The sequence below is a fragment of the Octodon degus genome, unplaced genomic scaffold (assembly GCF_000260255.1).
Source record: "Octodon degus isolate 3935 unplaced genomic scaffold, OctDeg1.0 scaffold00168, whole genome shotgun sequence".
Classification (NCBI taxonomy): Eukaryota; Metazoa; Chordata; class Mammalia; order Rodentia; family Octodontidae; genus Octodon; species Octodon degus.
In genome coordinates, this window is record NW_004524744.1 from 4,716,236 (window position 1) to 4,744,160 (window position 27,925).

General features: G+C 37.5%; 1 protein-coding gene across 5 annotated transcripts in view; it reads right to left on the minus strand.

Annotated features, from left to right (window-relative positions):
- Positions 1-898: 898 nt before the first annotated feature.
- The window catches only part of Prkg2 (protein kinase, cGMP-dependent, type II), a 107,258-nt gene continuing 80,231 nt past the window's right edge, over positions 899-27,925 (minus strand). For 4 of the 5 annotated variants that reach the window (XM_023703299.1, XM_004643195.2, XM_004643196.2 and 1 more), the window contains exons 15-19: positions 20,799-20,962; positions 16,699-16,821; positions 15,687-15,749; positions 5,864-5,930; positions 899-3,691 (exon numbers count right to left, since the gene is read on the minus strand). In XM_023703299.1, coding sequence (XP_023559067.1) covers positions 3,596-3,691; positions 5,864-5,930; positions 15,687-15,749; positions 16,699-16,821; positions 20,799-20,962 — 513 coding nt within the window. In that variant the 3' untranslated portion in view covers positions 899-3,595. Of the gene's footprint in view, positions 3,692-5,863; positions 5,931-15,686; positions 15,750-16,698; positions 16,822-20,798; positions 20,963-27,925 lie in introns of those variants that run through there. The other variant, XR_002818484.1, reaches the window with a different exon arrangement.

The following is a 27,925-nucleotide window of genomic DNA, read 5'->3' on the forward strand; positions in this document are numbered from 1 at the left end:
GAAGCCATTATGTGTGAAATCCAAGCCTTAGAGAGCACATGCACAGGCAGCCTGGCCCACAGCCCTAGTCTTGGAGTAGTCTCACATCAGGCCCAAACAACACTGGGTTGTGACCATTCATTGTGATATGTAAACTTTACTGGAGTAAGAGATACCCTGCAGGGTAGTTAGACAGTCTTCTGTGTGGCCATGGAGGTGTGATCTTGGGTGCTGTACATAGGTCCTTGCACCTTCTCCTCCAGCACTGTTGCCCTGCTCTGCTTCTCGTAGATTAATCAGCTTTGCTCCTCCATGCCCTTCCACCATGATGCTTCTGCCTTGGAACGAGTTAACTATTACTGAACTCTGTGAACCGAATTAAACCTCTCTTCCTTTAAGCTGCAGGTGTCAAATGCTGTATCACAGCAGTGAGAAAGCTGAATAATATATGAAGGAACGAGGGTTTGTGCCATCCTAAAGCCTTTCCATGAGTCCCTGTCCATGTCCTCCTTTAAGTCTTGCTACCTGATGCCCCCAACACTGTGACAGAGAGGCAAAGTGCCTTTGCTGTGTATTACCTGAGTTACTCACTCATAGCATCTAGGAAAATAACAAGCAATTCTTCTAAGTAACTAAATTTTGGACTAGCATTCATTGTAACTGAGGCTAAGACAGATGAAATCATCAGAGTTAAATTGTAAGAGTTTATATTAAATACTTATGGATAATATTTAGCTTTGGGCTAATTTAAATTTCCATATGTTTGTGAGAACTGGAACACAAGTGTTTCTGGTGACTGACGATGAAAAATCTTATGCCAAAAACAATGTATGTGCATAAACCTTTTCAAACAATTATTACAATGACACATTAGTAATGATATTCTGACTCAGTATTTCAAAACCTTAAATGTGTATTTTCAAAGTACAAATGAATGATGTGTTTTATTGACCAAAATCATGCAAATATGGGCAGAGCTAGAATTCAAATACAGATCATTTTTAACAGTATTGTCTTATTTTTCTCTATTATGTTATCTTCTTTTCAGACATATTAATATTCTTAGAAAAGACTAAAAAGCCATAATTATGAAAAACTTTCTCCACCTGGAAGAAGCTGAAGAATGAAACATTAACTCTATCTTAGAAAAGAGAGATTGGGAATGACTTAATGATTAGGACTACTATGAATTTATACAGACTGGGATAATATCATGTATTTCCTTCTGTAGGTTCTATATATAAAAATTAAAATTTAAGTTAGCCTAAAAGCACACTTCATTTTGTTGAAGATTAACCTTTCATTTTATACACTGAAGTTGATAAACCATCTTTACTTGTAGACTTCGGACAAAGAAAAGACAGATACTAGATTTAATTGGTACAACTGTGCATACAGACACCAAGGATACATCAGGTTCAGCACTAAATGGTTAATAAGGCCTCTTGAATTTTAACAGAGATAATAGCAGCAGCTCCCATCTATGCAGCATTGATTATTTCACACATACTAGATAAAGGACCTTGCATAATTTTTTATAATGGTCATAGCAAGCTTTTAAAGTAGATATTACTTCGTTGTGCCTTTTTATACAAGTGAGATAACTGGTACTCAAAAAGTATATCACTTTCCCAGTTAGGAAATAGTAGAGAGAAATTTTATAATGGCTCAAGCATGTGTATTTCATCTTTATAAGGTACTCTAAAAGAAACAATAAAATCACATTTGGAGATTACATACGATGCAGTTAATCATGGGTAAAGCAGAGCTGTAGTATTTTAAACTGGTTTTCATCTCTGTATATGTAGAGTTTTAAAACTTAAAACTATTGATCCCCTTTGAGACAATTGTTGCTATTACATCTGTATAGTTCTAATATCCATCCAATACATAAATTTCTTACTGGTATATGTTGGCCATGTTAAAATATATACAAGGAAAACATATAGTCCGTACAAACAAAATGCAAATAAAATATTTTATAAAGTTTAGAAATTCTTTAAGCAGGTTATGTCAATCCTATTAAAAATGGTTCTTCTATATACAATATGCAATCTTTAAAAATACTACTCCAGGAACAAAAACTCTTTGGTTGAGCAAAAGGTCTCTTAATGTGAGAATCCATTTATTAAGGATACATTCTCTTGACCTGGGCCTCACTGTCTGGTTCAAGACTTCAGGAAGCATACAGCTGATTCTCTCTGAGTGATGAAAATATAGATGTGGAAGGGATAGAGGTCACTAGTATTATACAAAAATATAACCAAATATTTGAATAATTCTAGAATTTAGATTTTTTTTTTTTTTTACAGTCAGATTAAAAGGCACAGAGAAAGCTCAGCTTCCATCTATTTTGGAAGGAGGGTAGGAGACTGACCATGGCCAGGACATGAAAATATTCACTAGTGTCAAATTCTCAGATATCAGTGTCCAACACTATAAGGTAGGCTATTCAATTTGGAAGATTACCAGGAGGAGACAGGCAGAGGTCAGGTGCTCAGAGCAGCTCTCCAATGGCATGTGTTAAAATGATAAACATATTCATGACTCAGATATCTGTAAAAAGAGCCATTAACTCCACAGTGAATACAGTGGATTAACATATGCCAATGGGCTTCTCATTAAAAATTGATGGGGGTCATTTTGGGGGCAGCAATCAAAATTGGCTAAAATTATCTCAGTTTCAAAGAGTTGAAACAATAGATCGTATTCTCTTTATCTTTAAAAGGGAGGAAAAATCTTCACAATTTTGTTCCAGTATATTTTCTACTTTGATAGAGAAACATTTTAGTGCCGAAAATAAAACATTTTAAATTTATTATTTATTTAAAACCCATAATTTAATCATACATAATAATCACTTTTAACAAGGCTTATGAAAAAATTTCTGAGGTATCACAGCAGTCACAGGAGAAAGAAAAATTGTTTTTGCTTTATTTTTCCTAAGTTCCCCAATAGGATATAATTGCCTGGTTATATTGATTGGTTCATTTGCTCTGGGAAAAAGTACCACACTATAATCCTCAAACCCACCTTTCAGCAGACTAGCATCAGAAACATATTAGTACGCTTCTAGGCTAAAAGCAGATGAAAGTCAAGAGTTTCTACTGATTATCAAGATTTCTGCATACCCTCATGTTATGATGACACAATGCATACATGAAACTGTTGAGTGCAGGGGAAATCTTCCAAAATTCATGATATTCTTCCTTCACTTTGTATGTTTTATGTACTCAGAAGCCAAGTCATTTGTTAAACCATTTTAGGATTCAAAGGATAAAAACTATGATTAGGATGGAGTAATAGGTTTTGACAAAACTATTCCATTTCAGCAAAAATGTTCCTGATGGTGTAAAGGGAAAGGGGAAACCTTCCATTTGACACACGCGTAGGAATGGAACACACGAGTAATTCATAACATCCCGAACGCAAACGAGACATTATAATTCGGAACCACATCTGTACCACATCCTCCACTTCTTGTGCAGAGTTTTCTTTTTGTCTAATGCTCTTCCAAAAGATATTATAATACTTTGATGAGAGAAAAAAATGAGGGTTGGTTTACTGATCCTCATAGTCTTCTGTGGTGTCTTGGCAGAAGTCAGCTTCTCTTCCATCAGAAGTCTTTATCCCAGCCTGACAGCTCATCCGGAGGCACACCCTTTTCAGGAGGATATTTGTCAAAGTAGCTGTGATCTATGGGTCCACTGAGCTAGTACAGAAAGGATGAAGACAAAGGTGAGGATGATGTTGACTAAGAAGGCTATTGCACCTGGGTAGTGCTTTTTCTAGTTGACCACTGCTTTCCTACTCTAACTACTTGTAAACAACACCCAGGAGAAAGATGGCCAGTTGTCATTTCTGAGTCAGTCTCTACGTCCTTGAGCTCCCCTTTTGAACCAAATGATTCAGTGGACTGCAGCAATGACAGCTACCTGGCATGGGGAGTTACTTCATCAAGAAAATATGGCAGAAGGTATAATCTCTTTTCTAATCAAGGTAAAAAATATTTTAAGGAAAATACTTTTAAAAATCAATATTGGCTGGAAGTGCTCTTCCACACTGTAAAAGCTTCAATTTTATTTTTTTTAATTTTTAAAATATTTTATTCATTCATTTGACACAGGACTTCACTATACAGTTTGGACTCATAGTGATACTCCTGTCTCAGCCTCCCCAGCACTGGGATTACAGGTGTGTGCCACCACACCTGGTTTTGGTGGCCTGCATGACATGGGACTGGCATAGTATGTGGTACCAGGGATCTAACCCTAGTCCTTGTGCTTGGCAGGCAGGCACTCAGACTGCCTAGCTATCTCCCCAGTCCCCAAAACTTCTAAGTTTTAAGTGGCTACTCCAGCTCTATAAAATACACTGATTGAAAAAAAAAAGATGCAAATTCAAATTTTTACTGACACTTCCAAAAGAATGAAATGACTCTGGTAATAAATTACTCTGCAGATCAGGCAATCTCCAATTCTTTGCTTTCAAGCATAAATACAGGGTAGGTACCAAGTTAAATGGGTGAAAATGATTTAAATACATGTATGATATATGATCGTGTGCACAGCAGGAGGACAGGGAAAGATCATAGCCACCATGTGTGGCCAGTCACCTACTGGACAAAGTCGAGCTTCAGCTGACTTGGGGAACAATGACTCTGGAAGTACAAAGGTCAACATTTTACCATCTTTATATTTTGTCTCTGAAAGAGACCTGTCTCCTTGCACATTTGTAGCTTGAAATTTTCATTAAAGTTGAAATAGCTGAGGAGAATTCTAGTATGATGTAAACACTGACATGTTAAAATAGATTATTGCTGCTATTTAACGATTTAAGTATTTCTACTGTAATCTAAATACCACTGAGATTTGATTCTCATAAGTCACTTTAGAAATACTGCATCACTTTCTCCCTCAACTTCTGTTCCTTTTTCCCCATAAAACTCATCTTACAGTAGTTTTATGCTTGACAATCTTTTTTTATCATTTCTCAAGTGCCTTAAATTTTAGTTTTTGAAATTCTTTTTAGCATATGTGACAATAAAGTTTCTGCTAACACAAATGTTTCTTCAGAATCATTTATAATTGAACTTTGAATAGCATGCAGTGTCACATGGCACTGATAGATCACAGATTTCTAAAAGCAATTAAGAAATGATACTTCATTTGTCAGTCTGGCCAACATGACAATGTTGGGATTTAGGTGGTATAGATGGGGATTCGTTCTAGTGAGATGAGCCAAAAACCACCAGACAGGAAACACTATTTAGTCCCTAAAATCATAATTACTGTAAAAAACTTCTAATTTTTACAATTCCTATTCCGAAAACCACACAAAATCTGCTATGCGTGCATGCATGTGGGTGTACACTGTTACAGTCTATGTCTAGGTATCCCCTAAAGCTTCATTGTGGTCATAGGTAAGTCTTTTCTGAGGTGCTTGGATCTAGGGTGTGTACTGGTGGGATCAATAAAATGTGATGCTAGGATTAATTCACAGTGTAATGTTAGAATTACGTGTGTAACTGCTCCCTGCCCTAAGAGTGTGAAGCCTGGGTAAGATATAAGGGCCAGAAAAAGAGTCTTTGCTTGTTGCTGGTCGCTTCTAGCTTGCTGCTTTTGCTATCTTCTGCCTGCCATGAGCTGTCTCTCTTCAGTGATGCCCCTCTTCCATGTGCCACCCTGTCTTGGAGCTAGCTTATTATGGGCTGAAACCTCTACAAATTGTGAGCTACAAAAACTTTAACTGCCTTAACTTGTGAGTACTGGGCATTTTGTGTCAGCAATGAGAAAAGTAACTAAGATATACACTCACCATTAAAGTCTGTTTACAAAGCAAATCCCCAAAAGAAATGGCAAAATTATTACAGGAAGTATCATACCTCTCTTCGTAAAGGTGAGGGAAGATTCCGTGCTTTCAGTCCCTCCCAATTAAAACCATTTAACCATCTGAAAAATGAGAAAAGCAGAGTGGGATACTAATAAGTTAATGAATTATTGGCATACCAACATGTCATTCAGTCCATTTTGTTGCCTACTTCCTGCGTACAACAGCAGAGCCACAAATGCCACCATGGTGGGTATTGTGCTCACATTACATCTGCGCCAACTGGACTCAGGTAGGCACTTAGTGCCCACTACCTACTATCCTGCATTTCCAAGTTATATTCCCTTAACTTCACATATGCCCTTAATTCATACTTTGTCTTCTTTCTAAACTTCTGGAACATTCTTCTCATCTTCCTGATGTCTTTGTTTCTTATTTTTCTGAGAAAACTGAAGCAAAAACAAACAAAAAACTCCATCCCCTCCCACCAGTATATCTGTGTACCTACTCTCATCTCTAATACCTTCTCTCTTGCACTATGAACAAACATGAAATGTCTCTGCCTCTAGCTAAAGTCAGTTTCTCCACTGCATACTTCATCTCATCATGTCCTCCCTTGAAATTCTCTTCTCTCCTGAACCCTCTTCCCCAACTAGATCATTCTCATCCATGGAAACACATTTTCCCTACAACCAAGCACCTTCCTTTAACCTATGTTTCCCTCCAACTTACAGTCTACTTCTCCTGTCTACTGGGAGAAACTCCTTAAATGAGTTATTTAATCACTTTATCTACTCATTGTCTCACACCAAATCAAGTTTCATTCCCTCCACTCCAGTGAGTAACCTGATTTCCAGTTTGCACTTTACCTGAACTACTAGTACAGCATTGGCCATGATGGATTAATCATACTTTCTAAAATGCTTCACTTAGCTTCACATCACAGAAGTTTCATCTACTTCTTTTTCTGTCCAGAACATATCATTGTCCAGACCCTCTTATCTTCTTGAGTCTTTCTTTCATCTTGCAAAGTTGGTGTATGCCAGGGCTCACTTGACTTCTCGTCTTTTCAACTACTCTCACTTCCTGGGTAGGCCCACTCAGTCTCCAAGCATTAAATAGAATTTACATATTGATTATCCCTAAATTTCTATTTCCAACCAGGACTCCACCTCTGTATTCAATTAATGGGCTACTATCTACAATCACTATTCATTATCTCCCACGTAAATCACTAACAGGCAATTAGCCTAGGTCAAATCCAAACTGGAGCTCCAAATTTCTCCCACCAAACTTGCTTCAAACCTTCCAGTTGTTCCAACCCAAAACACTGGAGTTACTTTCTCTCATATTCATAAGCATTCATAAGTCAGTCTTTTTCTCACATTCTTGGTTCATAAACAAATCTGGTTAATGTCACCTGCAATACATAAAGTACCTGCATTCCAAATCTTATCGAGCTCAAGACCTACAATCTCCTGGGATAGAGCAAGCTATGTTTTTGTCCTGGGGAAACCATCCAGCTGCAAGCATGATCATGTAACACAACTTAGATCATGCCAAGACTTAGTCCCAAGTCTCCCTCCACCTCCGTGCTTCCCACCTCACTCAGTGTGAAAGACAGTCTTCATCACAGCTTTTCATGCCCTACAAGACCTCACAAACTACCCTGTACACTCCCACACTTCCACTCTATTACCCATGGTCTGCTTTTCTGGCCCCCTTCACTCACTCATATCTCTTCTCTTCTTTCAAGAAGCTAAAGATGCTGCCACCTTAAGGCTATATTATTCCTTCTTTCTTCAGATTTCTACATGGTTCACTCTTTAACTGGAAGCATTCTTTGACCACCTCATCTAAAATTCAAACCCCTCTTACCAGTCCCCCAATACTTATTCTTCCCTTTGTTTATTTTTTTCTCCTCATCACTTACTGCTACCTTATAAATTTCTTGACTTGGTTATCTCCTCCACTAGGACATGCACTCTGTGAAAGCAGGGTTTCCACTTCTTCCTTTTATTTTTTTGCTCCTAACATTAAAGGTAGTGTGTGATACAGATTAGGGGCTAAATAGTATTTGGTGAATGACCAAATAACTATGCAGAACACCCTTACCCAGGATCTCCTACATCACACTGTCCTAAACACACACTGTTGTGACAGTGATGGGCTTGGTGATATGAATCTCAGAAATTCCAATATAGGGAAAATTTTCAGAGGAAGTGAAATATATATTTCATGATATATAGTGAAAGTATCAGAGGAAGCAGGTGTTCAGATGAAATTGTTCCATTTATTTCTTCTGTATTATTAATCTAGAAGGGCTATGCTTGACTTTAGCATATATATCAAGCTTGATAGGTTAGAATACATCCCCAGAAGTGTGTCTTTAGCTTCTCTTGGACACAATCCACTCTGTCTCTTAGGATCTCACAAAGAACATGAAATAATATTATCTCATTTTTATTGATCTTTGCATTCCAAAAGATTGGAAAATATTTATGTTAAATCAGTATGGCCATTTTTTTAGTGTCAAAAAAGATGAAGACCCTACTTCTAAAAATACAGTAAAGTGAGTGACAGATAGTGGCCTGAATGAAAATAATGGAAGAGGTTGCTTTTAGAAAGGGTGGTGTTTAAAAAGTGATCTTGGAAGCCCAAAATGAAGATGGTGAAACCTTAGAAGGTTTGTGGTAAGGACCTCAGATAGAAGAAAGTGGAAAGTGAAAATGTAATTTTTAAAAATCTGAAAAATGTCAGAGGCTAGATCATATTAAATTGTACTCATGGTACAGTAAGGAATTGAGATGCTTTGGTGTAATGGAAAGCAATTGCAAAGTTCTGAAGAAAGGATGCAATCCTGCTTCTTTCAGGTACTTCTGGCCATGTAGAGAATAACCGGCAAGAGCCAGGATGGTCAGGTTGGTGATGATGGTTTGGATAAGACTTGAGGCACAGCTGATGAGGGAGGCTTTCTCAGCCTGCCAGCCAAACCAAAATTCTTGTCTTCATCTCCTCCCACTGGTGTTACCAGTTTCTTCTCACCCTAGATCTGGCTTTGGTTCACTCTTTGACTGGATTTCCTAATCAAAGTCTAAGTTTGGCAATAGAAAAGAAACTGAAAACAGAGGGGGCAAGTTCTAGAACATTCCATTCAGATGGCATTTTGGTAAAAACTGCTGGAATTCTCCTCAAAAACTGAGACAGGCAACAACTCTGGCTGTTTCCTTTCCCTCTACTGCCCTCGTTGTGAAACCACAGCTCTTTCCTTGATCCACCCATCATGTCTTGACACAGCCTGGCACTCTACTTTAGGGATTTCTAGGTACACAGTTCTGTGGATTCATTACTTTTGCCTCCAAACAAAGAAAAAAAAGCAATAAGTGCTCTTAACATATTTTACAATTTCTCTACCAGAAAGTACTCCACAAATACTAATAAAAATCATTCCCGTTATTCTACTGAATAAAAAGCCTGTGCATTTCTTACAGAGTACTTGTTACAATTTGACTTATGGCAATATTTACTTAGCATGAGTGGCCATTCACTTACTACTTGGCCTTTTGACATTAACCACATTTTAAGCAATGCAAGTGCCAGCATGCATTTGTCTCTGAAAAAAATTCACCAAAGAAATACTAGCATCAACAGCTCATGAATTGCTCCTTTGTTTGTAGAGGATTCTAGAAGCTATCATTGCAAGTAAAAGTAACATAAAAGTACTTGAAACAAATTATTCCTCTTTCTATCAGAAAAGGTTTAATTGTGCCCTACATGCTTATTCCTGTTCTTTTAAAATAGATATCGGGAGGCATGATTGGCCTAGTTTATAAATTAGGTTGCAAACAGGGAAGAAAGAAAATTCTTTCTTTTTTAGAAAATATGATTTTTAAGTTCATTTTAATGTGAAAAAATATTAAATAGCAATGAAACAGTTTCAAAACAGGTTAGTAGGACAGTTATAATAATTATTACATTACATATTGTTGTCTTCATAGTAGTTATTCACAGAACAAGATGCAGACATGATATCTTGTCTAAACAATATTAGTACAAACCTTTCTTCTCCATGAACTAAGAGAAAGTAGCTGTATGTCTATCCTATCTTGTATATTCATATATTTTTTCCACAACAAAATAGTCCTTTACTTATATCCCCCTTTGTGTTTTGTTTTGTCAGAGATGGGTGTCCCACTGCTGTTAGAGAAACCATATTTGGAGAAGTCTTTAAAGGACCTTTAAAAAAGATGATTTAACTTAAATCTGTATTACAACCTGTGATGCTTAACTGCAATTTATTTATTTATTTATTTATTTGTTTATTTATTTATTTATTTATTTATTTATTTATTTATTTATTTGTACTGGAGATTAAACTCAGGACCTTGAACTTGCCAGGCAAGTGCTTATTCTACTGAGCTATCTCCCTAGCCTGCATTATTTTTAAATACAAAGCTAAAGTATACAGTTCTCTAAGAAAACAAAATTTTATCTTAGAGAAGAGTAAGGAAATCTAATGCCAAAACTTATTTTTTTTAGATTTTATTTTTTTATTTTTTGTTATTAACTTTAATGAGAAAAATAGCAATGAGACAGTTTCAAAACAGGTTAGCAAGATGGTTACAATAATTAATACATTACATATTGTTTTCTTTGTAGTAGTTATTCAGAGTACAAGACGCAGCAACTACATTGAGAATAGCAATATATAATATTAGAATCATGCTTGGAATACTTATCATTCTAAATGCATACTAATGTCAAACTTTAGAATGATTCTTTTTTAATTCTAAGAATATTCTGAGTACAGTAGCTATAAGCCAGGGAACTTACAGAAGGTTTGAAAACATTTCTGTTTATTTTTTGTTATTGTTTTCTTCCTTTCTTTCTCTTTTTCTTTTTTTTTTAATACTTCTACTTGAAAAGAGAAAGAAAAGAAGGAAAGATCTATTTTTCTGTAACTCTCCCCTAACCATATAGCTTTAAAAGAATCATGCAATTAGAAAACAGAATGAAATTACATAGAGATGTCTTAATTTCTTTTTTCATTGCTGAGACAAGTTATCCCACACACAAAATTAAACGCAAAAGGTTTATTTAGCTCATAGCTTGTAGAAGTTTCAGTCCACACTTGGCTGGCTCGAAGGCAGGGTGATTTGACAAAGAAAAACAATTCATGGTGGGTAGAAGACAGCAAAAGCAACAGGCCAGACAAACCTCTTTTTTGTCCCTTATACTGTATCTATTCTACTAGGATTAGAGCAGTACAAATCCAATCAGTGGATTTATCCAGCAATCACCCAGCCTTAATCCCAGTACCCATCACCCAAGTATCATACTACAAATCCATCACACACTTTAGATTCAGCCACCTCCAAAAGAAAAAGCCCTATGACTACATGAGGCTTTAGGAGTACATCTTGACACAAGCCATAACAAACTCCTCGGAACCACCAGAAAGCAGTGTGTACATCTGATATTTTTTAGTAGTCAGTGCTACCCAAAACACTGCATTCTGATTCTTCAGCTACACACAACAAAGACACTCCTGCCTAAAGTGACTTACTAAGAAGAATAAGAAAATTATTATAGGGATAGGGAAGGAAATTCAAAATTGTTTATTCCCATGCTCTGGTGAGGTAATGCTTCAGCATCCATTTGTATGCACCTCCCATCACGATTTGATGGCTACATTTAAATGAGCTTCAAAGTAAATAAGGAAAAGATAAAGCTGGAGCTTGTTCACAATTATATCACTTGTTTCCCAACTACACCAAAGCAAAACGCCATGCAGACTTCTTAATGAGTGAAAGGGGAGCATATATTGGCAGAATCACTTTAATTGATGGGACACTTGCTTGTCTCTAGAAATGATGTGTTTATGTGTCATTTTGTAATGAGCAAAGCAGCAATAACAGTTGTGCAGGAGGAAGATAAATTGGAATCTAAGACAAATAATGGGCTTTACAATTGAAGGCAATCCAGAGGATGACAAAGAACACTCAAATACGACAAGCATTTTGATGTCGATAAATTCCACAGACGTGTCTGTCTTCTCGCCTTATTTTCTCTTTTCTCTCCCCCCCCTTTCTTCCTAATACAGCTATGGAGCAGAGCTCAACAGGCATTTGCAGTATTCAATGCATGGCTTTATTTCAACTTCATGAATACATAAAGAGCAGAGTTGGCAACTCAGAGAATTTTTTTTCTTTTTTAAAGCTATACTGTTACTATTAAGAAAAATACTGTTTCTACTTGATATTAATTTTGAAAAATAAATTTATTTATTTATTTATTTGATGTTGTACTACACAACTTGGGCTCATAGTAATCCCCCTGTCTCAGCTTCCCAAGCACTGGGATTATAAATATATGCCACCATGCCCAGTTTTGGGGCTGGCACAACACTCCTGGGTTTCTTGGGTCAACATAACATGCAGTACTGGGGATCAAACTCAGACCCTTGAGGTTGCCATGCAGGAGCTTATACTGCAAAACTATCACCCCAGCCCAATAGTGTTTCTATTTACAGCCACATCTCTCTATTTTCAGACCATATTCGTGTTCCTCTTAGACCTCTGTGGACACAGCAGTAGAAAACTGGGATGCAGTTCAGAGGCAGGGTGCATGGTTAACTTGAGAAAGGCCCTGGGTTCAACTCCAGAACCAAAAAAAGAACCTGTAGTGGAACAGCATGTTGAGGTGTCTTAATTTTTAAGTGTGATTAAATCAGTGTGTTCAAAGATTTTCAGTTAAAAATATTCAAATTTCTTTGTTCTACCATCAATGTATTCATATATGTGACATCTTCTGTAAGTTGTAGGAAAAGTGAAAATGAAAACTTCTTGTAGCCTGCAGAGCTGACTTGTGCACTTAGGCAGTACTGACTTGGAAAACGGAAATCTTAAAATGCTGAAAAGCTATATTTGAATACTGGATCAAATCAGAGAGGATGTCTTCAGGAAGCTACCAGTTCCAAAGACCATTTTGAGAAATTTACAGAACTGGAAAGGGGCATGCTAGGTAACTGCATGATAAATCTTTGTTTGAGATTTTTTGTAAATCAATATACTTCATCTAGTCAAACAAATTATATAAATATAATATATATATAGTATATATATAAAGTAAATCAAATTTCAAAACAAAATAATAGAATAAATATAATAGTTAAGACATTGAGTATCATTATCCAATAGAAGTTAATCAATATATAATATACTGGCATAAAAAATTCTCCAAATGACATTAGCACAAACCTTTCTTTGCAATGAACCAAGTGAAACTAGTAGCAAAACTATCTTGTTTTTTGTCCTTTTCCCTTCCTTTCTTTCCCCTTTCCCCTATTCTAGCTCCTTTTACCTTTTCAAAAATTTCTTCCAATTGAACATCTATTATGCATTTTGGATCTTATTTACACTTTCAGTTCCTCACATCAAGGAGACAATGTGATGTTTACACATGTGAGTCTGATTTGTTTCACTTAGGAGTGTGGTCTCAAGGTGTATCCATTTATATGTGTAAAAGTCTCAAGTTTACCCTGCTTTATGGTTGAGTAGTACTCCATTGTATAAAAAGACCATCTATATCACTGTGGCATGATGTTTATAATTCTTCTGGGAAGATAGGCAGAAGGGAAATATCTAGGTCAAATAGGACCTCTAGGCAACAAAGACAAGACAGGAGGTACCACAATCCATGACTAAAAGTTACATTACAAAGCTACTATAATAAAAATATCATGGTACTGGCAATAAAGATAGATGAACAAAGGATCAATGGGACAGATTAGAAGATGCAGACACAACTACAAACACACCCAGTCATCTTATCTTTGACAAAGCAGCCTAACATGTTCACTGGAAGAAAGATAGATTCTTTAGTAAGTAGTTCTGGAAAAACTAGCTGTCTGTATGACAGAAACTAAAACTAGACCCATGTCTATCACTATGCACTAAACTAAAATTGAAACAGATAGAAGATCTAATATTAAGACAGAAGCACTATATTTCCTGGAAGAAAAAAAAATGGGATTCTTGAAGATATTGATGTAGGCTAATATTTCATGACCAAAATCCCAGTTGCATGTGAAATACTACAAAGAATCAACAACTGGGTTCTTTTCATTTTATTTTTTTTTATTTTTATTTATTTATTTATTTATTTTTGCCATAATTTTATTGATAAACAAATAGTAATGAGACAGTTTCAAATCAAATCGGTAGGACAGTTTCAATAACTAACACGCTGCATACAATCTTCTTAGTGGTTAATTGATGTACAAGACGCAGACCTGACATCCAATTTACAAACACCATTAGAACAAATCATTCCATTCATTAAGAGAATGTAACTACATATCTATCCCAACCTCTCTGAATACACAGATACAAAATGGACATTCAACTGTATACCATTTTTTTGTTAAGTTTCGTTATTTGAATATTATAGGTGTGTAAACTCAGCAAAACATTCCAAAAGAGTCCAGCAGCCCACAATAGTATTGGGTCTTCCGCTTCACTGGAAATGTCACAAATTGATGACCTGAGTCCCTTACAGCTCAATGTAACAGCATGGCTTTACTTCTTATATTTCGTTTTTATACTTTTCTTCTGGATGGTTAAGACCAAGGTAAAGCAGGACCTATGCAACAAGAGTTGTAGCTTTTGGGTCTGAGAAGGTCAGTAAAATCCCCTCAGCATTCATCCTGAGATCCTGTACCTCAGATTGTAGAACCTTTGTCAGTGTCAGCCATGTGGATGAGTCACGGCCATTGCTTGGCCAATGTGCTCTCTGTGAAAGTCTGAGAGAATGTTTTATCTCTATGTGACTCTCCTTGGGCACACTCTACATCATCGATCACTTTCCTCTTTGGCCCCATAATCTCCTTGATCAGAAAATTTGGGACACTACTGAGTTACATGACATTACAGTACAAGTTCTCATATGTCCTGAGTCTTAATTGACCTTAGAAGGCTAGGGCTAAAATGTTGGCTTTCCTTGCAGCCCTCCTTTTTCTTTAATTTTGGTCTGCAAACTTAGGTTGTTAACCATCCAGAAGACAAGCTTATTGTTATTATCAAACAACTTAGGCTGTTAAGCTTAATCTCACTATTTGTCTGCATATCAAACATTTTAGGCATAATATGGAACAGGTATTTTTCATCAAGTATTGATATGTTGAACTTTAAGTCTCCACAGAATATGATAAAAACATTTAAAAATTAGATTATATTTTAAAAATAGGCATAAAGAATTATATACTTCTCATGTTTGCACATAAGTCCAAAAATCTCACCATATACAACCTTGAAACAGGACAGTCCCACGATTTTCCGTTTCCTCTCTCTTGCTTTCCTTCACCACTCCCTTCTTCTTGAACAACCACCTACCCAGTTCTTTTCATTTTAAAAAGCTTTTTCACAGCAGGATAAATTACCAATAGAGTAAAAAGCCCTCTAAGTAGGAAAAAAAATTAACCAGTTGTCCTTCAGACAAAGGACTAATATCTAGAACATATGAAAAACTTAACAGTATCAGACCTCCTAACACAAAGTCCCAATCCAAAAATGGCCAGCAGAGATGAATATGCGCTTCTCAGAGGAAGTGATATAGATACCAAATAAAGGTGTGAAAGAAATAGTCAACATCACTGCTCACTGAAGGGATGTCTATTAAAACAACACTGAGATTCTATCTCACTCCAGCAAAAATGGCTGTCATCAAGAAATCTACTAATAACAAATTCAAAGCATCAGAGAAGAAAAAAATTGAAAGTCTCTAAAGGGAACCTCATGGTTCATTTAGAGCAGCTCTCATGACTGTCACATTATTTTCAAAATTTCTGTATTTTTCTGAGCAAAGAAGTAGCCATGTACCTGTGTTTCTTAATGTCATTGATTCCATTCTTCAGATTTCCCAGTCTTTCTGTTGGATTTTGCCTGAAATATTTTTTAAAATATGATTATACTTGAGTAAATTTTAAATTAGAATATAATGTTATTTATTAATTCACTCATTTCACATTCAACCAGTTCCTACTGTAGATCAGACAGCTGAGTATAGGGAGTTGAAAAGATGTGGCCCACATTTTTAAATGAGCTATGAATAAAATGCTTAATAAGTACTATCATGATAACTGTTGAGAAAACCAGGGAAAGCTTTAGAGAATCATTCACATCTAGGTTGAAATTTTAGAAGCACGAGTGAATTCCTACAGACTCCCTATACCTAGGTTTTATATTCTAAATTTACTAAATTTTAATAAAGTTGAAATCTGGGGGAAACTGCAGCAGTAAAATAAAGCTGAGCAAATAATTTGAAAGTCTCCTATTTTCTGATAAATTATTTTTAACAGTAAGAAATTTGAAGTAATATAAGACTTGAAGCATACTTTAAAAAATAAGGATCAAAACAGGACATTCAGTAATATTTTATCTTTTTCCTGCAAAATAATGAGATTATGTTAACAAGCCTAAGTTTGTTTTATGGGTTTTTTTTTTGTTGTTGTTAGTTTTTGATATTTTTTTTGAAACAAGTTCTCAGTATGTAGTATTGCAGGCTGGCCGTTAACTTGCAAACTCATGATGTTCCTCATGCCTCAGTTCTGCAAGTGTTGGTATGACAGGCACATGCCACCATGGCACTAACCTAATGTCTGATTCTTTTTTTCTGCTAAAACAAATAAAGATGATTCCTGAAGGAAACTTATACAATTCCCATCTCTTTAAAGTTTTCATAGGCATTGTGATCATGTAACCTGTGATGTAAACTTAAGCTCCTTATGATACCAAGCAGACAGTAAGTATACTTAATTTTAAAATGTACAGAAACAGAATCTGGACCTTCATACTCTGTCCAAAACAATGAGCCACAAATTGTCATTCTCACCTGCAAAGCCTCCGAATCAAGTCTTCAGGTCGTCTTGTTATCTTTCTGGGAAAATCCATTTTCTCAATTCCTTTGAGAATTAAATTGTAGGTCATCATTTGGTCAATCCCAGAAAAGGGAGGGCTGGATCAAAGAACAAAAACTACACTAAGACTAGAGTCTGAGACACCTTGGGAATTCTCTTTGTTCCTTTCTCTCTTTCTACCTTCTTATCTCTTTCCCCTGTTCTTCTTCTTCCTCTCCTCCTCTTCCTTATTAGTTATTTTGTAGCAAATTCAGATATGTACTAGAAAGTCATTTCATTAATTTTCCATCACTGTAATCACACACACAGGTGTATGTCAGGTGGCCATTGTCACTAAGGAAAAAACTAAAAGAGGTACAGAGAACAGTCATTCTTTCCATATATGGAACAGGAAAAGCCACGGTACTGCACTGATAGTGGAGTGGAGGGTCTAGTGATGGACTGAGGACACCACTAGAATAAGCCACACAGCTCTCTGTGGGCAGGAGCTGGGGACAGGAAGTGCAGGGGCTGGAGACAGGAAGTACAGAGGCTGTACATGGGGATGGCCAGCACGTTCTGGTGTGGTGGGGACTGTGAGGAGGCAGAGGAGTGCGTGCAGTGAGTAAGCAGGGAGGAATGTCGGTGACACAGCAGTGTCGTATACACAGTGGGCTGCCGTAAGGCTTCAGGAAGTATTTTGAGTCAGTGATTTAGTTTATAGCAACCAGAGTCAGCATTTTAAAGGACAGAGAATAAACTGTGATGGGGGAGTAGGAAGAAGGCTTTGTAGCCTGGTGGAGGGTAGTACAGTTGAAGGTGGGAAAGTGGTGAGATGTATTTGGATTCTAGTTCTATCCAAAAAGTGAAATGGCCTGGATATTTTTGTGCCCTCAAATCCTTAAATGTGAAACTCAAATTCCAGTGCGATGGTATTTAGAGGTGGGTGTTATGGAAAGTAGTTAATTAGGTCATGAGAGTGGTGCCTCTCTAAGCAAAAGGCAGAATGCTGACTGGCCATCTTTCTATGTTATGAAGATTAAACAAGAAACTGAAGTTTGGGAGTTAGAAGAGAGATCCCCCCAGGTGCCCTGATCTTGGACTTCCAGCTTCTGAAACTGCAAGAAATGTATATTTTCTGTGTAAGCCACCCAGTTTATGGTCTTTTTTAAGAGCAGCCTGACTATGACAGATGGCTTGCCAATGGAATGTGCTGAGGGGGTGAACATGGCTTGTGGGAGAAAAAGAAGATTCAAGTGTTTGGGCCTAGATGGCTACAGAATGGAGTTGCCAGCACTCAGAGAAGGACAGGGGTGGGAGTGAGTGTGTCTGGACGTGCAGGGACCCCTCAGGCCTATGTGGTAAAGATGTGGTCACCAGTCTGGGGCACAGTTGGGAGGGGCTAGCACCTTAGGAAATGGCTTAGTTACGCAGGGTGCACTTTTGAAGAAGGGGCTCTTTCTCCCTCTATCCTTGCTCTCTATCCCTTCTTCTCTTCCTTCACCTCACCCTTCTTCCCTTCCTCTCTCCTTCCTTTCCTTCTTCCTGGACACTAGAAGTAAACAGTCCTCCTCCACCACATGCTATTGCCAAAACATACTGTCCTTCCACAGACCCAATGCAATAGGACCCTGTGGCCATAGACTGAAACCAAAATTGTGAGTCACAATAAATCTTTCTTTCCAAGAGCTTGTTTATCTCAGATAGTTTATTATAGCAACAGGAAACTACTAATACGGTAGATGTGCAGAGCAAATTATAGGGGAGGGAATTCAGAGTCACGATCTGAACATTCATATGGAGATGCCAAACAGCTCCTGGGTTCAGAGAAGAATTCAGGGTTGAAATAAGATTAAGGTCATCAGATTGTACTGATGGCTGTGCCACTTCATGTCACCCAAGGAGCAGTGAGTGGTCCAATGTTGGATTATCAGAAAGGTGAGAACATTCTAGCAATGGAGACTGAGAAAGTGTGACATGTATTGGACAAGAGGAGGGAGGTCCTAGATGACATCCTAAGAGAATATTACAAGGAAAATCTTGCTAGGATGAATAAAAAAAGACTGTGAATTGACCACTGAAATCGGATAACATTTTATTTAAAATTCTACTTTGTTTTTATAAACTTTCATGTCTATTTTCTCATCTAATTTTTAACAATTAAAGATGATTTTAACCACTCTCGCATTTCAGCCATATTTGACACCTTTTGATACCATATTGAGAGATCTTGCCATTAAGGAGAAAACTGAAACAAAGGAGGCAGGTACAGCAGTTTTTCAATACTCTATATATCATCTGTGAGAATATAAAGTAAGAAACAAAAAAATTGGTATGATATGTGTGTGTATGTGTGTGTGTGTGAGAGAGAGAGAGAGAGAGAGAGATGTACAATGATATTACTTTATTCTGTTCTTTAGTTCTTTCTTCATTTTCCTTCAGTACTTGATACCTTATAAAGTTTAGGGCATTTAAAATGAACTTTTCTCCTGCCCTACCCTGAAAACATTGCAAAAACTGTTTCCCAATTATTTTATGACACTCAATGCCACATTCGCAATTCCAAGTTATTAGACTTTCCTCCTTCCTTATTTCCTCACTTTATTTTCCTGCTTGTAATAATTTATTCCACGGGCTGAAGATGGAGATGTATATTCACCAGTTACCTACAGGAACCACCTTATATTTCTCAAAATGCCACTGGAATTTCTAAGACGATGAAATAAATTCTTGAAGTAAGTTTTCTCTCCTTTCGTTCATAATCATAAGCAATGAATGTTTGAAAATTATCACACACAGCATAAAATGGCATTTCTTCTCCGTCCAGTGCATGTGAAGAGAATGCAGGCTCAAGTTCTAGCACAGCTATTGGCAGTGTAAAAAGTTTAGCAAGAATTGGTGGGTTGGGGGCTCAGCATTAAACCATTCGTCTAACAGGCTGGGGACTCTGGCTTTAATCGCTAACAATAAAACAAAACAAAACATACAAAATGTAAGAGGAGCCCATGGAGCTCTCTTTTAGTAAAACACATGTTCAGACTTGTATCACCATCGATAGACACTTTCCAGTATTTGTTACACACTCCATATGTGAATGTTGAGGTTAAGGATGAGAATGCTGGGCTATAAAGGGTTATAAAGATGGTCATAAAACCCATTGTGCATGCTGGAAGGGACACCACGTTGAGAGCCCAAGGCTCTGGGATCAGATTACTGGGCTTACGCAGGGAACTGCTCACCTGGCTTTGTAACTCATACAATATGAACCATAAAATGACCATAAAAATTTTAAATCATAAAAAATCTCTTGCTTTATCTTCCACACAAGTCCAAGAAAACTAATTTAGAGAACACAAGTAGAAGTGCCCTATAAACTGTTTTAAAGATGTGGTTAACATTACTTCGTGTGTGTGTGTGTGTGTGTGTGTGTGTGTGTGTGTGTGTTTTAAATGTTGTGGACCTTGGACTCACTCATATAGTCTTTTAATCTCTTTGGGAAAGGCAATTCAATTTTAACTGCCAAGACACCTGCTGCGTCTTGTTCTGTTCATTAGCACCTCTAGAAATGGGTTGATGGAAGATTAAAATTTAAATCCAGCAATGTGATTTCTCTTAGCATTTCTAGCTAATTATATGTCAGGAAGATGAGAAAACAGGACTAAATATAGTTTGATTGATCAGTGGTTGAACTGCTGTAGGAAAATAGCTTTGCTCATTTATTTAAAAGAGAGCAAGAGAGAGAAATAAAATGATAATGTAGCCCCAAACATTCATTCCAAATCTTTATCCTTCTCTTTATTTTTATGTGGGATTATCAAAATCTTCCCAAACTTAACATGAGATCTATAATAATGGCTCTTAGAATTTTGGATAAAACAGTAACCCTACAGTCCATATTTATAACCCTATATTTGTGGAATCTTCTCTCCATGTGATAAACTTGTCAGACTATTAGACATGAAAGTGTAAAGTAGAAAAGTAACCAACTTAATAAGAAGTAATTCTGACATGTTTTTGAATATTTTTTAACATAAGCAAATTATTTTTGTACTTTTCTAAAGAGAAAGCTAAACAGAAGGTGAAGGTACACACTTACTTGCCTGTCAGGAGCTCATATACTAGAATTCCCAGGGACCAAAAATCCACACTGAAGTCATGTCCTTTGTTGAGAATGACTTCAGGTGCTACATACTCTGGAGTCCCACAAAATGTCCATGTTTTCTGTCCAGATCCTATTTTCTTAGCAAACCCAAAGTCAACCTGGAAAAGAATGTCAAAGAAAATTTCAGGGACAACAGAATTTATGCTCCATTCTACTCATCTTCTGCTTGCTTCACAGATCTTTCTATACTCCTACAATTTCCTTCAGTGCCTGGAGGAGCAGACACAGAAACAGACTGGGACAGGGGCAGAGGCCGAGGTTGAGACCGAGACCGAGACCAAGATAGAGACAGAGGGAAGGGAGGCTGGGCGGATATGTATCCTTTTGCAAGATAAAATGTAAATCTATTTGCTTCAGAGAAAGTTATACACATGTGTGTGTGCATATCTCTATGTTCATCTCCCCTAGAAGACAATTCAAATTGGTTGTTAAACTCCCAACAAACAGTACTCAAAATTTTTTCGATTCACTGGTGGTATTCAGTGAAAAATAGAAGTGGGGAAGTGACAGAACCCTGTGCACTTAAAGTGCCATCACTGGCATAAAAGCAACAGCAAAACTGAGTTTTGGAAAGGAACAGAAAAGGCTACTGCTCAGAGGGGAGTCTTCAGTCTCTGAAGAGGCTTTAAACTCAACGTACACAGCATCTGCCTCCTATACATTTTGGTGATCCAGAGCAAGATCAGCAGCACCATATTTTCATTTTGGCTGGGCTTCGCACATAGGCAGTCTCTCTCAGCAAGGGGGTTGGTGGGCAGTGTCTGTGTTGACTTATTTATTCTGAAAATATACATTCATCATCCACTCAAGGCCAGGCATTGTGACAGATTTATACATACAGAATTGACTCTGAGATGCTCAGAGTTCTAGGATGTTGTTGGGTGATGACCTCCAAGGCTGTCCCTAACTAGGGATTTGGAACTCTCCAGGTTAAGGATTCAGTCTCCTTTGCTCTGTCTTTTCAGGGGCCCCTTCCAATGCCCTGAGCCTGCAGCAGTGAACTGCAGAGGAGCCAGCAAAGAAGGCTGAAGCGGCAGGAGCCCCTCACTGAATTGAGGCAGTGTATGCACTGAACACCTTCCCTGCAAAAACAAACACCAAGCTCCTGGCACAGAGGTACTGAGCACGAACTTTTCATCTCTGTGATACACAGCTATTATTTTAACAAAACCACCTTCCACCCTCCTCAAGTAAACAGGCACAAATATTGTCCCTGGGCTTCAGTGTTCACATTTTAATACTTTCATTACACATGGACAATCTTAGTAAAAGGGCATTAGTCTTGACTAAAAAAATTAAATAAACAAAGTTAACATATCAAAATAAGCTCTTGCCTAAAAAAGTCAGTAAGCTATAAAATTCAGCCCTTATTTATTTATTCACACATTAACATTTAAAGTTTCAGTTTTACTTTGAATAAACCTCTTAGGAAATTCACTCTTTTACTGATACTTCTAGTACATATCGCACAACGAGAAGAATTTCCATACTGGAAAATGAGAATCTAAATAGTCTAATTTGAAGTAGGCTTTACTATTTTCTTTCATCTGTACAAAATGTTTCACAATGCTTACTTTTAAGAGACATCTGGGAATATTATAAAATTAAGATCTGTGCCCAGCTGAGATTAGCACATCTACTTATTCCACAGAGAAGGAACAATATGAAAATTGTAGCTAATTTTATAGACTGAAATTTAAGCGACAAGCAAATAATGCTTATAATTACATTTGTACATACAAATGTATAAAATATTATATTTTGTTGGTTTATAACAGCTTCTCATTTTTTAAATGCATTGAATATTCCTTTAAGTGTACTAGAAGTTCATTAGCTGCCTAGAACAGTTTTTCTAGCTCTAAAAGTGGTAATGCTTTAATTTGAATTGCTGGTTTTTCTCCTGTAATAGTTGTATAGTGGCCTAAAAGCAGGCAATAAAGATATTTCAATTTCAATATTCACGAAAATATATCTTTCTTTAATCTTTTTTGATTTTATCAATTTTTCTCTAATTCGTTTGGTTATAGCAAAACTATATTCATATCAGAGAATGACATCAAGCATAGAAAGGTAGTATCAGTGACGATAGGACATCAAACCATGACATATGCTATGAAGAAACATACAGACTTATGTAGGAACACAGAGAAGTAAAAATCGTGCTTGAAATAATGTGACTAGGATAAAACTACTCTGTGGAATCGGCATTTGAGCAGAATTGAGTAGAAATGTGAGATAAGAGAAGGGTTCTGTAGATATCTGAGGAAGAATAGTGGGGCCAACAGATCGAGCTACTCCAGAGGCCCTGAGGTGGGAAGAGGTGGCGAGCTCAAGGCCCGGTCAGAAGGCCAGAGGGGCAGGAACAGAATCTGAGCAAGAGGTAGAAGCAGCGAGAAGGGCAGATTCTGGAGTGGACTTCAAAGCCACAGGAAGAGCTTTGGGCTTTTCTTCTAAGTCATTATAAGATTAAGAAAAAGGGAAGTGGTGGCAAATGATTTATGACCTAAAGTGATCATTTCAGGAAACAAGTCTGCACAATCAGCCCCCTTATCCGCACATGCCACTAGTGAAACTAAGCTTGCAAGAAGACTTCTGGAGAAGTTACACAGAAGTCATCATTTGTCTCTATGAAATTCCCAATGATTAAAGATGACTTACATTAAACTAAAAGCTTAAAAGCATTATGTCTCCAAAGATTTTAATAAGTGAGAATATTTTAAGATACTTCCAAATCTGCAGCTGTGATTATATAATTTAGAAACAGGAAGATTATCATTGTGGCTTGCTGGAGCTGGTGTGCAGGAAGCACACACCTTTTCCCAGAAGTTTTTCTCTAGGTCAGTAAATTTGTCAGCTATTGGTTCTCCCAGTCACATAAAAATGGACACAAAATGACCAGTCTAATTAAGCCAGATGATTCATGAAGACACAACATTCCACAAAAATATTTATGTGGCATTTTTAGGGCACTTTCTTTACCCAAGTCTAGACAAGGGTGGAATGGAATCTGTTTATTCTGTCTTCCAACAACCCAAGTTGATTTAATGTCCTTCTGATACTCATGTTCACCCTCTGAAAGGGCAATGAGGGGTGGCTTCCACAAAGTGGAAGGGTTAAGGAGGGGGTCCAGGGGTCATTCCCAACATTGGCCCGTCCCTTGAGGGACAAGGTGACTCCACTGAAAGAATCCAAGTATTTAGCAGAAGTTAGGTGAGATGAAGGCCAGATCTGCATGCACAAGGGTGAACTGGAACAATCCTTTGAGGGCCACCGCTTCTTTGAATCCTTCCTTGAATTAAGAACAAATCTCTCTCTCCTGTGAGGTTCTATAACACTGTTTCTATAGCTAGGTGTATAGAAGATCTAGTTCCTTGAGACAAGACAGCCTGTCTATTAACTCTGTATTTGTAACACAGCAAGACTTATTGTGTTGGGTGAAAAAAATGAAGAAATAGCTATTATTAAGGTCATGGATACTTATTTCCAAGCTTCACAGACCCACCTTGCCATAGGTAAGGTGCAAGGAAGTAGTAGATATTTCAGGAAAAGACAACAGCATGTGTTAAGCATGTAAGTTTAGCCATTACATTATCAATACAACTGATGATACTGATGATGACTTTCCAATAGAACATGTGTTGGAACAGATCATTATTTTTATTTTTGTTTTTAAAATGTGGAATATATATATATATATATATGACAAAGTACAAGTCATAAGGCATGAAAAAAAATAAAATCCTCCCTGGACTCCCACCAGTTAAATTTCCCGCATAAAATCTCTGCTCCTCTCAGGTGGTCTTCTTTCCTATATAAAGAGGTCACCACCACCCTGACATTTGGATTTATCATTTGTTTGTACTCATCACTCATTTCTAATTTTACCACATATCTGATATTCATAAATATGATATAATTTTTATTTTTAACACTTTCAATAGATATTGTGATATAGTTTGAGAAACTGCCTTTTTCATTCAAGTGAATTTAATCCACACTGAAATCCATTTATTTTCACTGTTGTGTCACATCATTCTGCTCCAGTCGGACAGGTATCTTGTTTTCCATTTATGTCATTACAAATATATTTCAATTCACATCATTTTTCATCTTATATAATGGGCATGTATAAGACAGTAGACATCAACTCAGCATATAACATGCCCAAATTTACTAGATATTGTAAACTTACTTTTAAAAAGGATTGTTCCATATTATTTCCCTCCTCACTAATAGTGTATAAGAGCTGTGATTATCCCATATTCTGTGCATCATTTGGTAATATAAACTTTTTTACTTTTTTCATCTATGCATGTGAGGTCACTGTGGTGTTAACTTTTATTTCCTCCATTAGTACTGAGTTTGAGCTATAACATTATACACTGTTATATCATTCACTGTCACAGCTAAGAGAAATTTCCTTCCACCATGTTCTCCTTATTTGTCTTTAGAAATATCTTAGCTATTTTTGGCCCTTTGCTATTCTACATAAACTTAACCATCAGCTTTCCAAGCTTCATGAAAAGCTTTGGTTGAATCTCTCTTAGGAGTATATCAAAACTGTAGATCAACTTGCCAAATACTGGTATCTTTAGGATACTGAATCTTCCTGTGTTTAAATAGAGTGCATCATTGAGTTATCATATACAATGCCAGATACTGCAACAAATATATCAAAAAAGGTACAAAAACTTTGACTCAACATAATTTACTTCTTCCACACATAATGGTTTTCCTGAGCCGCAAATGGATCTCCTCTAACATTGGTTCAGGGATTCAGATGAAGACTCCTTCTAGCACAGTGCTCTGCCATCTTATTAACTTTTCTCATTGCTGAGACAAAATACCCAACATCCAAAATTAAAAGAAGAAGGGTCCGCCTCAGATCATGATCCACAATTCTCCAGTTCCAATAGGGTGGCGTGGCCAAGAAAGAAACCCTCCACCACAGGCAAAGGCAGAAGGCAGCCGGTGGCCACAGCCGTTGCCCTTCTGTCCCCACACTCTCTCCATGCCTCACACACTTAGGAAGAGGAGCATTCACTCCTACAGTCGGCCTTCCCATCCTCCACACCCACAGCTATGCCAGACCAGGCAGTGCACGACTCTGGTAACCACACGCCCTTATTCCCAGCATGACATACTTCAGATCTAACCACCTCTGAAAGCCCACCCATGCCTGCATGAGGCCCTGGGGGACCCTCTAGACACAGTCATGGCACCTACTAAATTCAAATCAAGTGTTTGTTGGCAACAAGCCAGAAAAGAAAGCATAGAGACCCACTCTACCAAACTTTTATAGGTGAAGATTTTAGCAGTGTACATCAGCTTGCTAAGATTTCACTTGCTAGAATGGTCACAATAACCAGGAAAGAGGGCCAGGATAGGCTGTTTCGCTCTGAAACCAGAAGAGGAGAGAATGAGTCACATCACCTACTATTTTAAGTCTTTTAAAGATCTTTCTATAAGTTTTTACAAGTTCCTCAATAAAACTCCTACACATTTTTATTAGACTGAGTTCTGCACACTTTTATTTATGTGTTTATTTATTTATGCATTTATTTATTTTTATTTTAGGGAAGGGTCTACAGGGTGTTCAGGGTCTCACTACTAAATTGGACTCATAGTGATCTGCCTGTTTACAGCCTCCCAAGAGCTAGGATAACAGGTGCACGCCACGACGCACAGTCTCAATTGCCATCTCAGCGTGTCCTGGGGGGTGAGGCTGGCACAGCAGGCCTGGGGATGGAACCCCCTGCCCCTGCACCTGCTTGCAGGTGCTTTAATCCACTGAGCTATTTGGCCAGCGCTTGGCTACATTTTATTTTCAAGCTTTCCATAAATGACATCTGTATTTCTACTAACCAACTGTGGGGTTTTTTGGCATCTTCAACTGCAGCTTTATTAAGAACTTTATTCCTGCAACCATGTTAGAAACCTTCAGCCTAATATTCTGAATTTTGATCATGCCATCTTGTTATTTTTATTGTTTACTTTTCAACCTGTTCTAAGATTATTTTTATCTTATTGCATTGAGTAGAAATTTCAATAAACACTGAACACAAATATATTTGCACTAACTTTTAGGATAATATTTCTAAAATTTCAGCCTTATGCGCAGTGTTTTTCAATTTTATGAGGCGTCTTTCACCAGATTCATAGAATGTATTTCTCCCAACCATAGTACATGTGTTACAACTGATGAACCTATGTGTTAACCCCATGGTCACCCGAAGTCTATTCTATACACTGGGACTCACTCTTGATGTTGTATATTCGTTTCCTTTTTCCATTTTGGAGGCTAGGAGCAGAATATATTTATTGGGGGAATAGAAAGCTCTTGTCTAGGGCTGGGAAGATGGCCCAGTAGAATAAGCACTTTCCTGGCAAGTACAAGGGCCTGAGTTCAATTCCCGGTTCCACAACAACAACAACAACAACAACAACAAAAAATGTTAACTTTAGAAGCTTGAGTGGCATGCACTGTACAGATGCACACCATTATACTCAGAGCCTTCTCAGACCCTGTGGTGAGGTCTGTCCTACCTGCCAGCTGCACTGTGAGGGCCCTTCTCCTCCTCCATTAGCCACAGCCCTGCCCTCATCTGTTTTGTTCAATGTCAGAAGAATCTTCTGAAAAATGTGATGACTTAAAATTGTACCCAAAAATCAAGAAGCCAGAGCCCATGTCCAACCTGTTACTTCTCAGAAATGCTCATGATTCTAAATTTACAGTGAGAAGAAGTGGAGGAAGATAAGCCATCGCCCCAGGACCTCTGAGAATTGGCTGCTGTTTCTTTTCCAAGACAGTCAGGTAGTTAGGTAGAAAAAGATCTGTAACCAGGAGAGAACACTCGTCCTTCTTACTGCATCAGTATTCTAGACCCCCCAATTAGAAGTGTCCCCAAAGAGAAAGGGTCTCTCCCCACTGTTCAGAAGTGAGCAGTTCATGCACAGGTGCCGAAAGTGAGTTGTGGTGGGGGAGCAGGAGCCCGTGGAATTTAGGGTTATTGCGGAGGCTGTGGAGATGATGGTGTGACTCCTGGAAGCCAGCTGGCGTC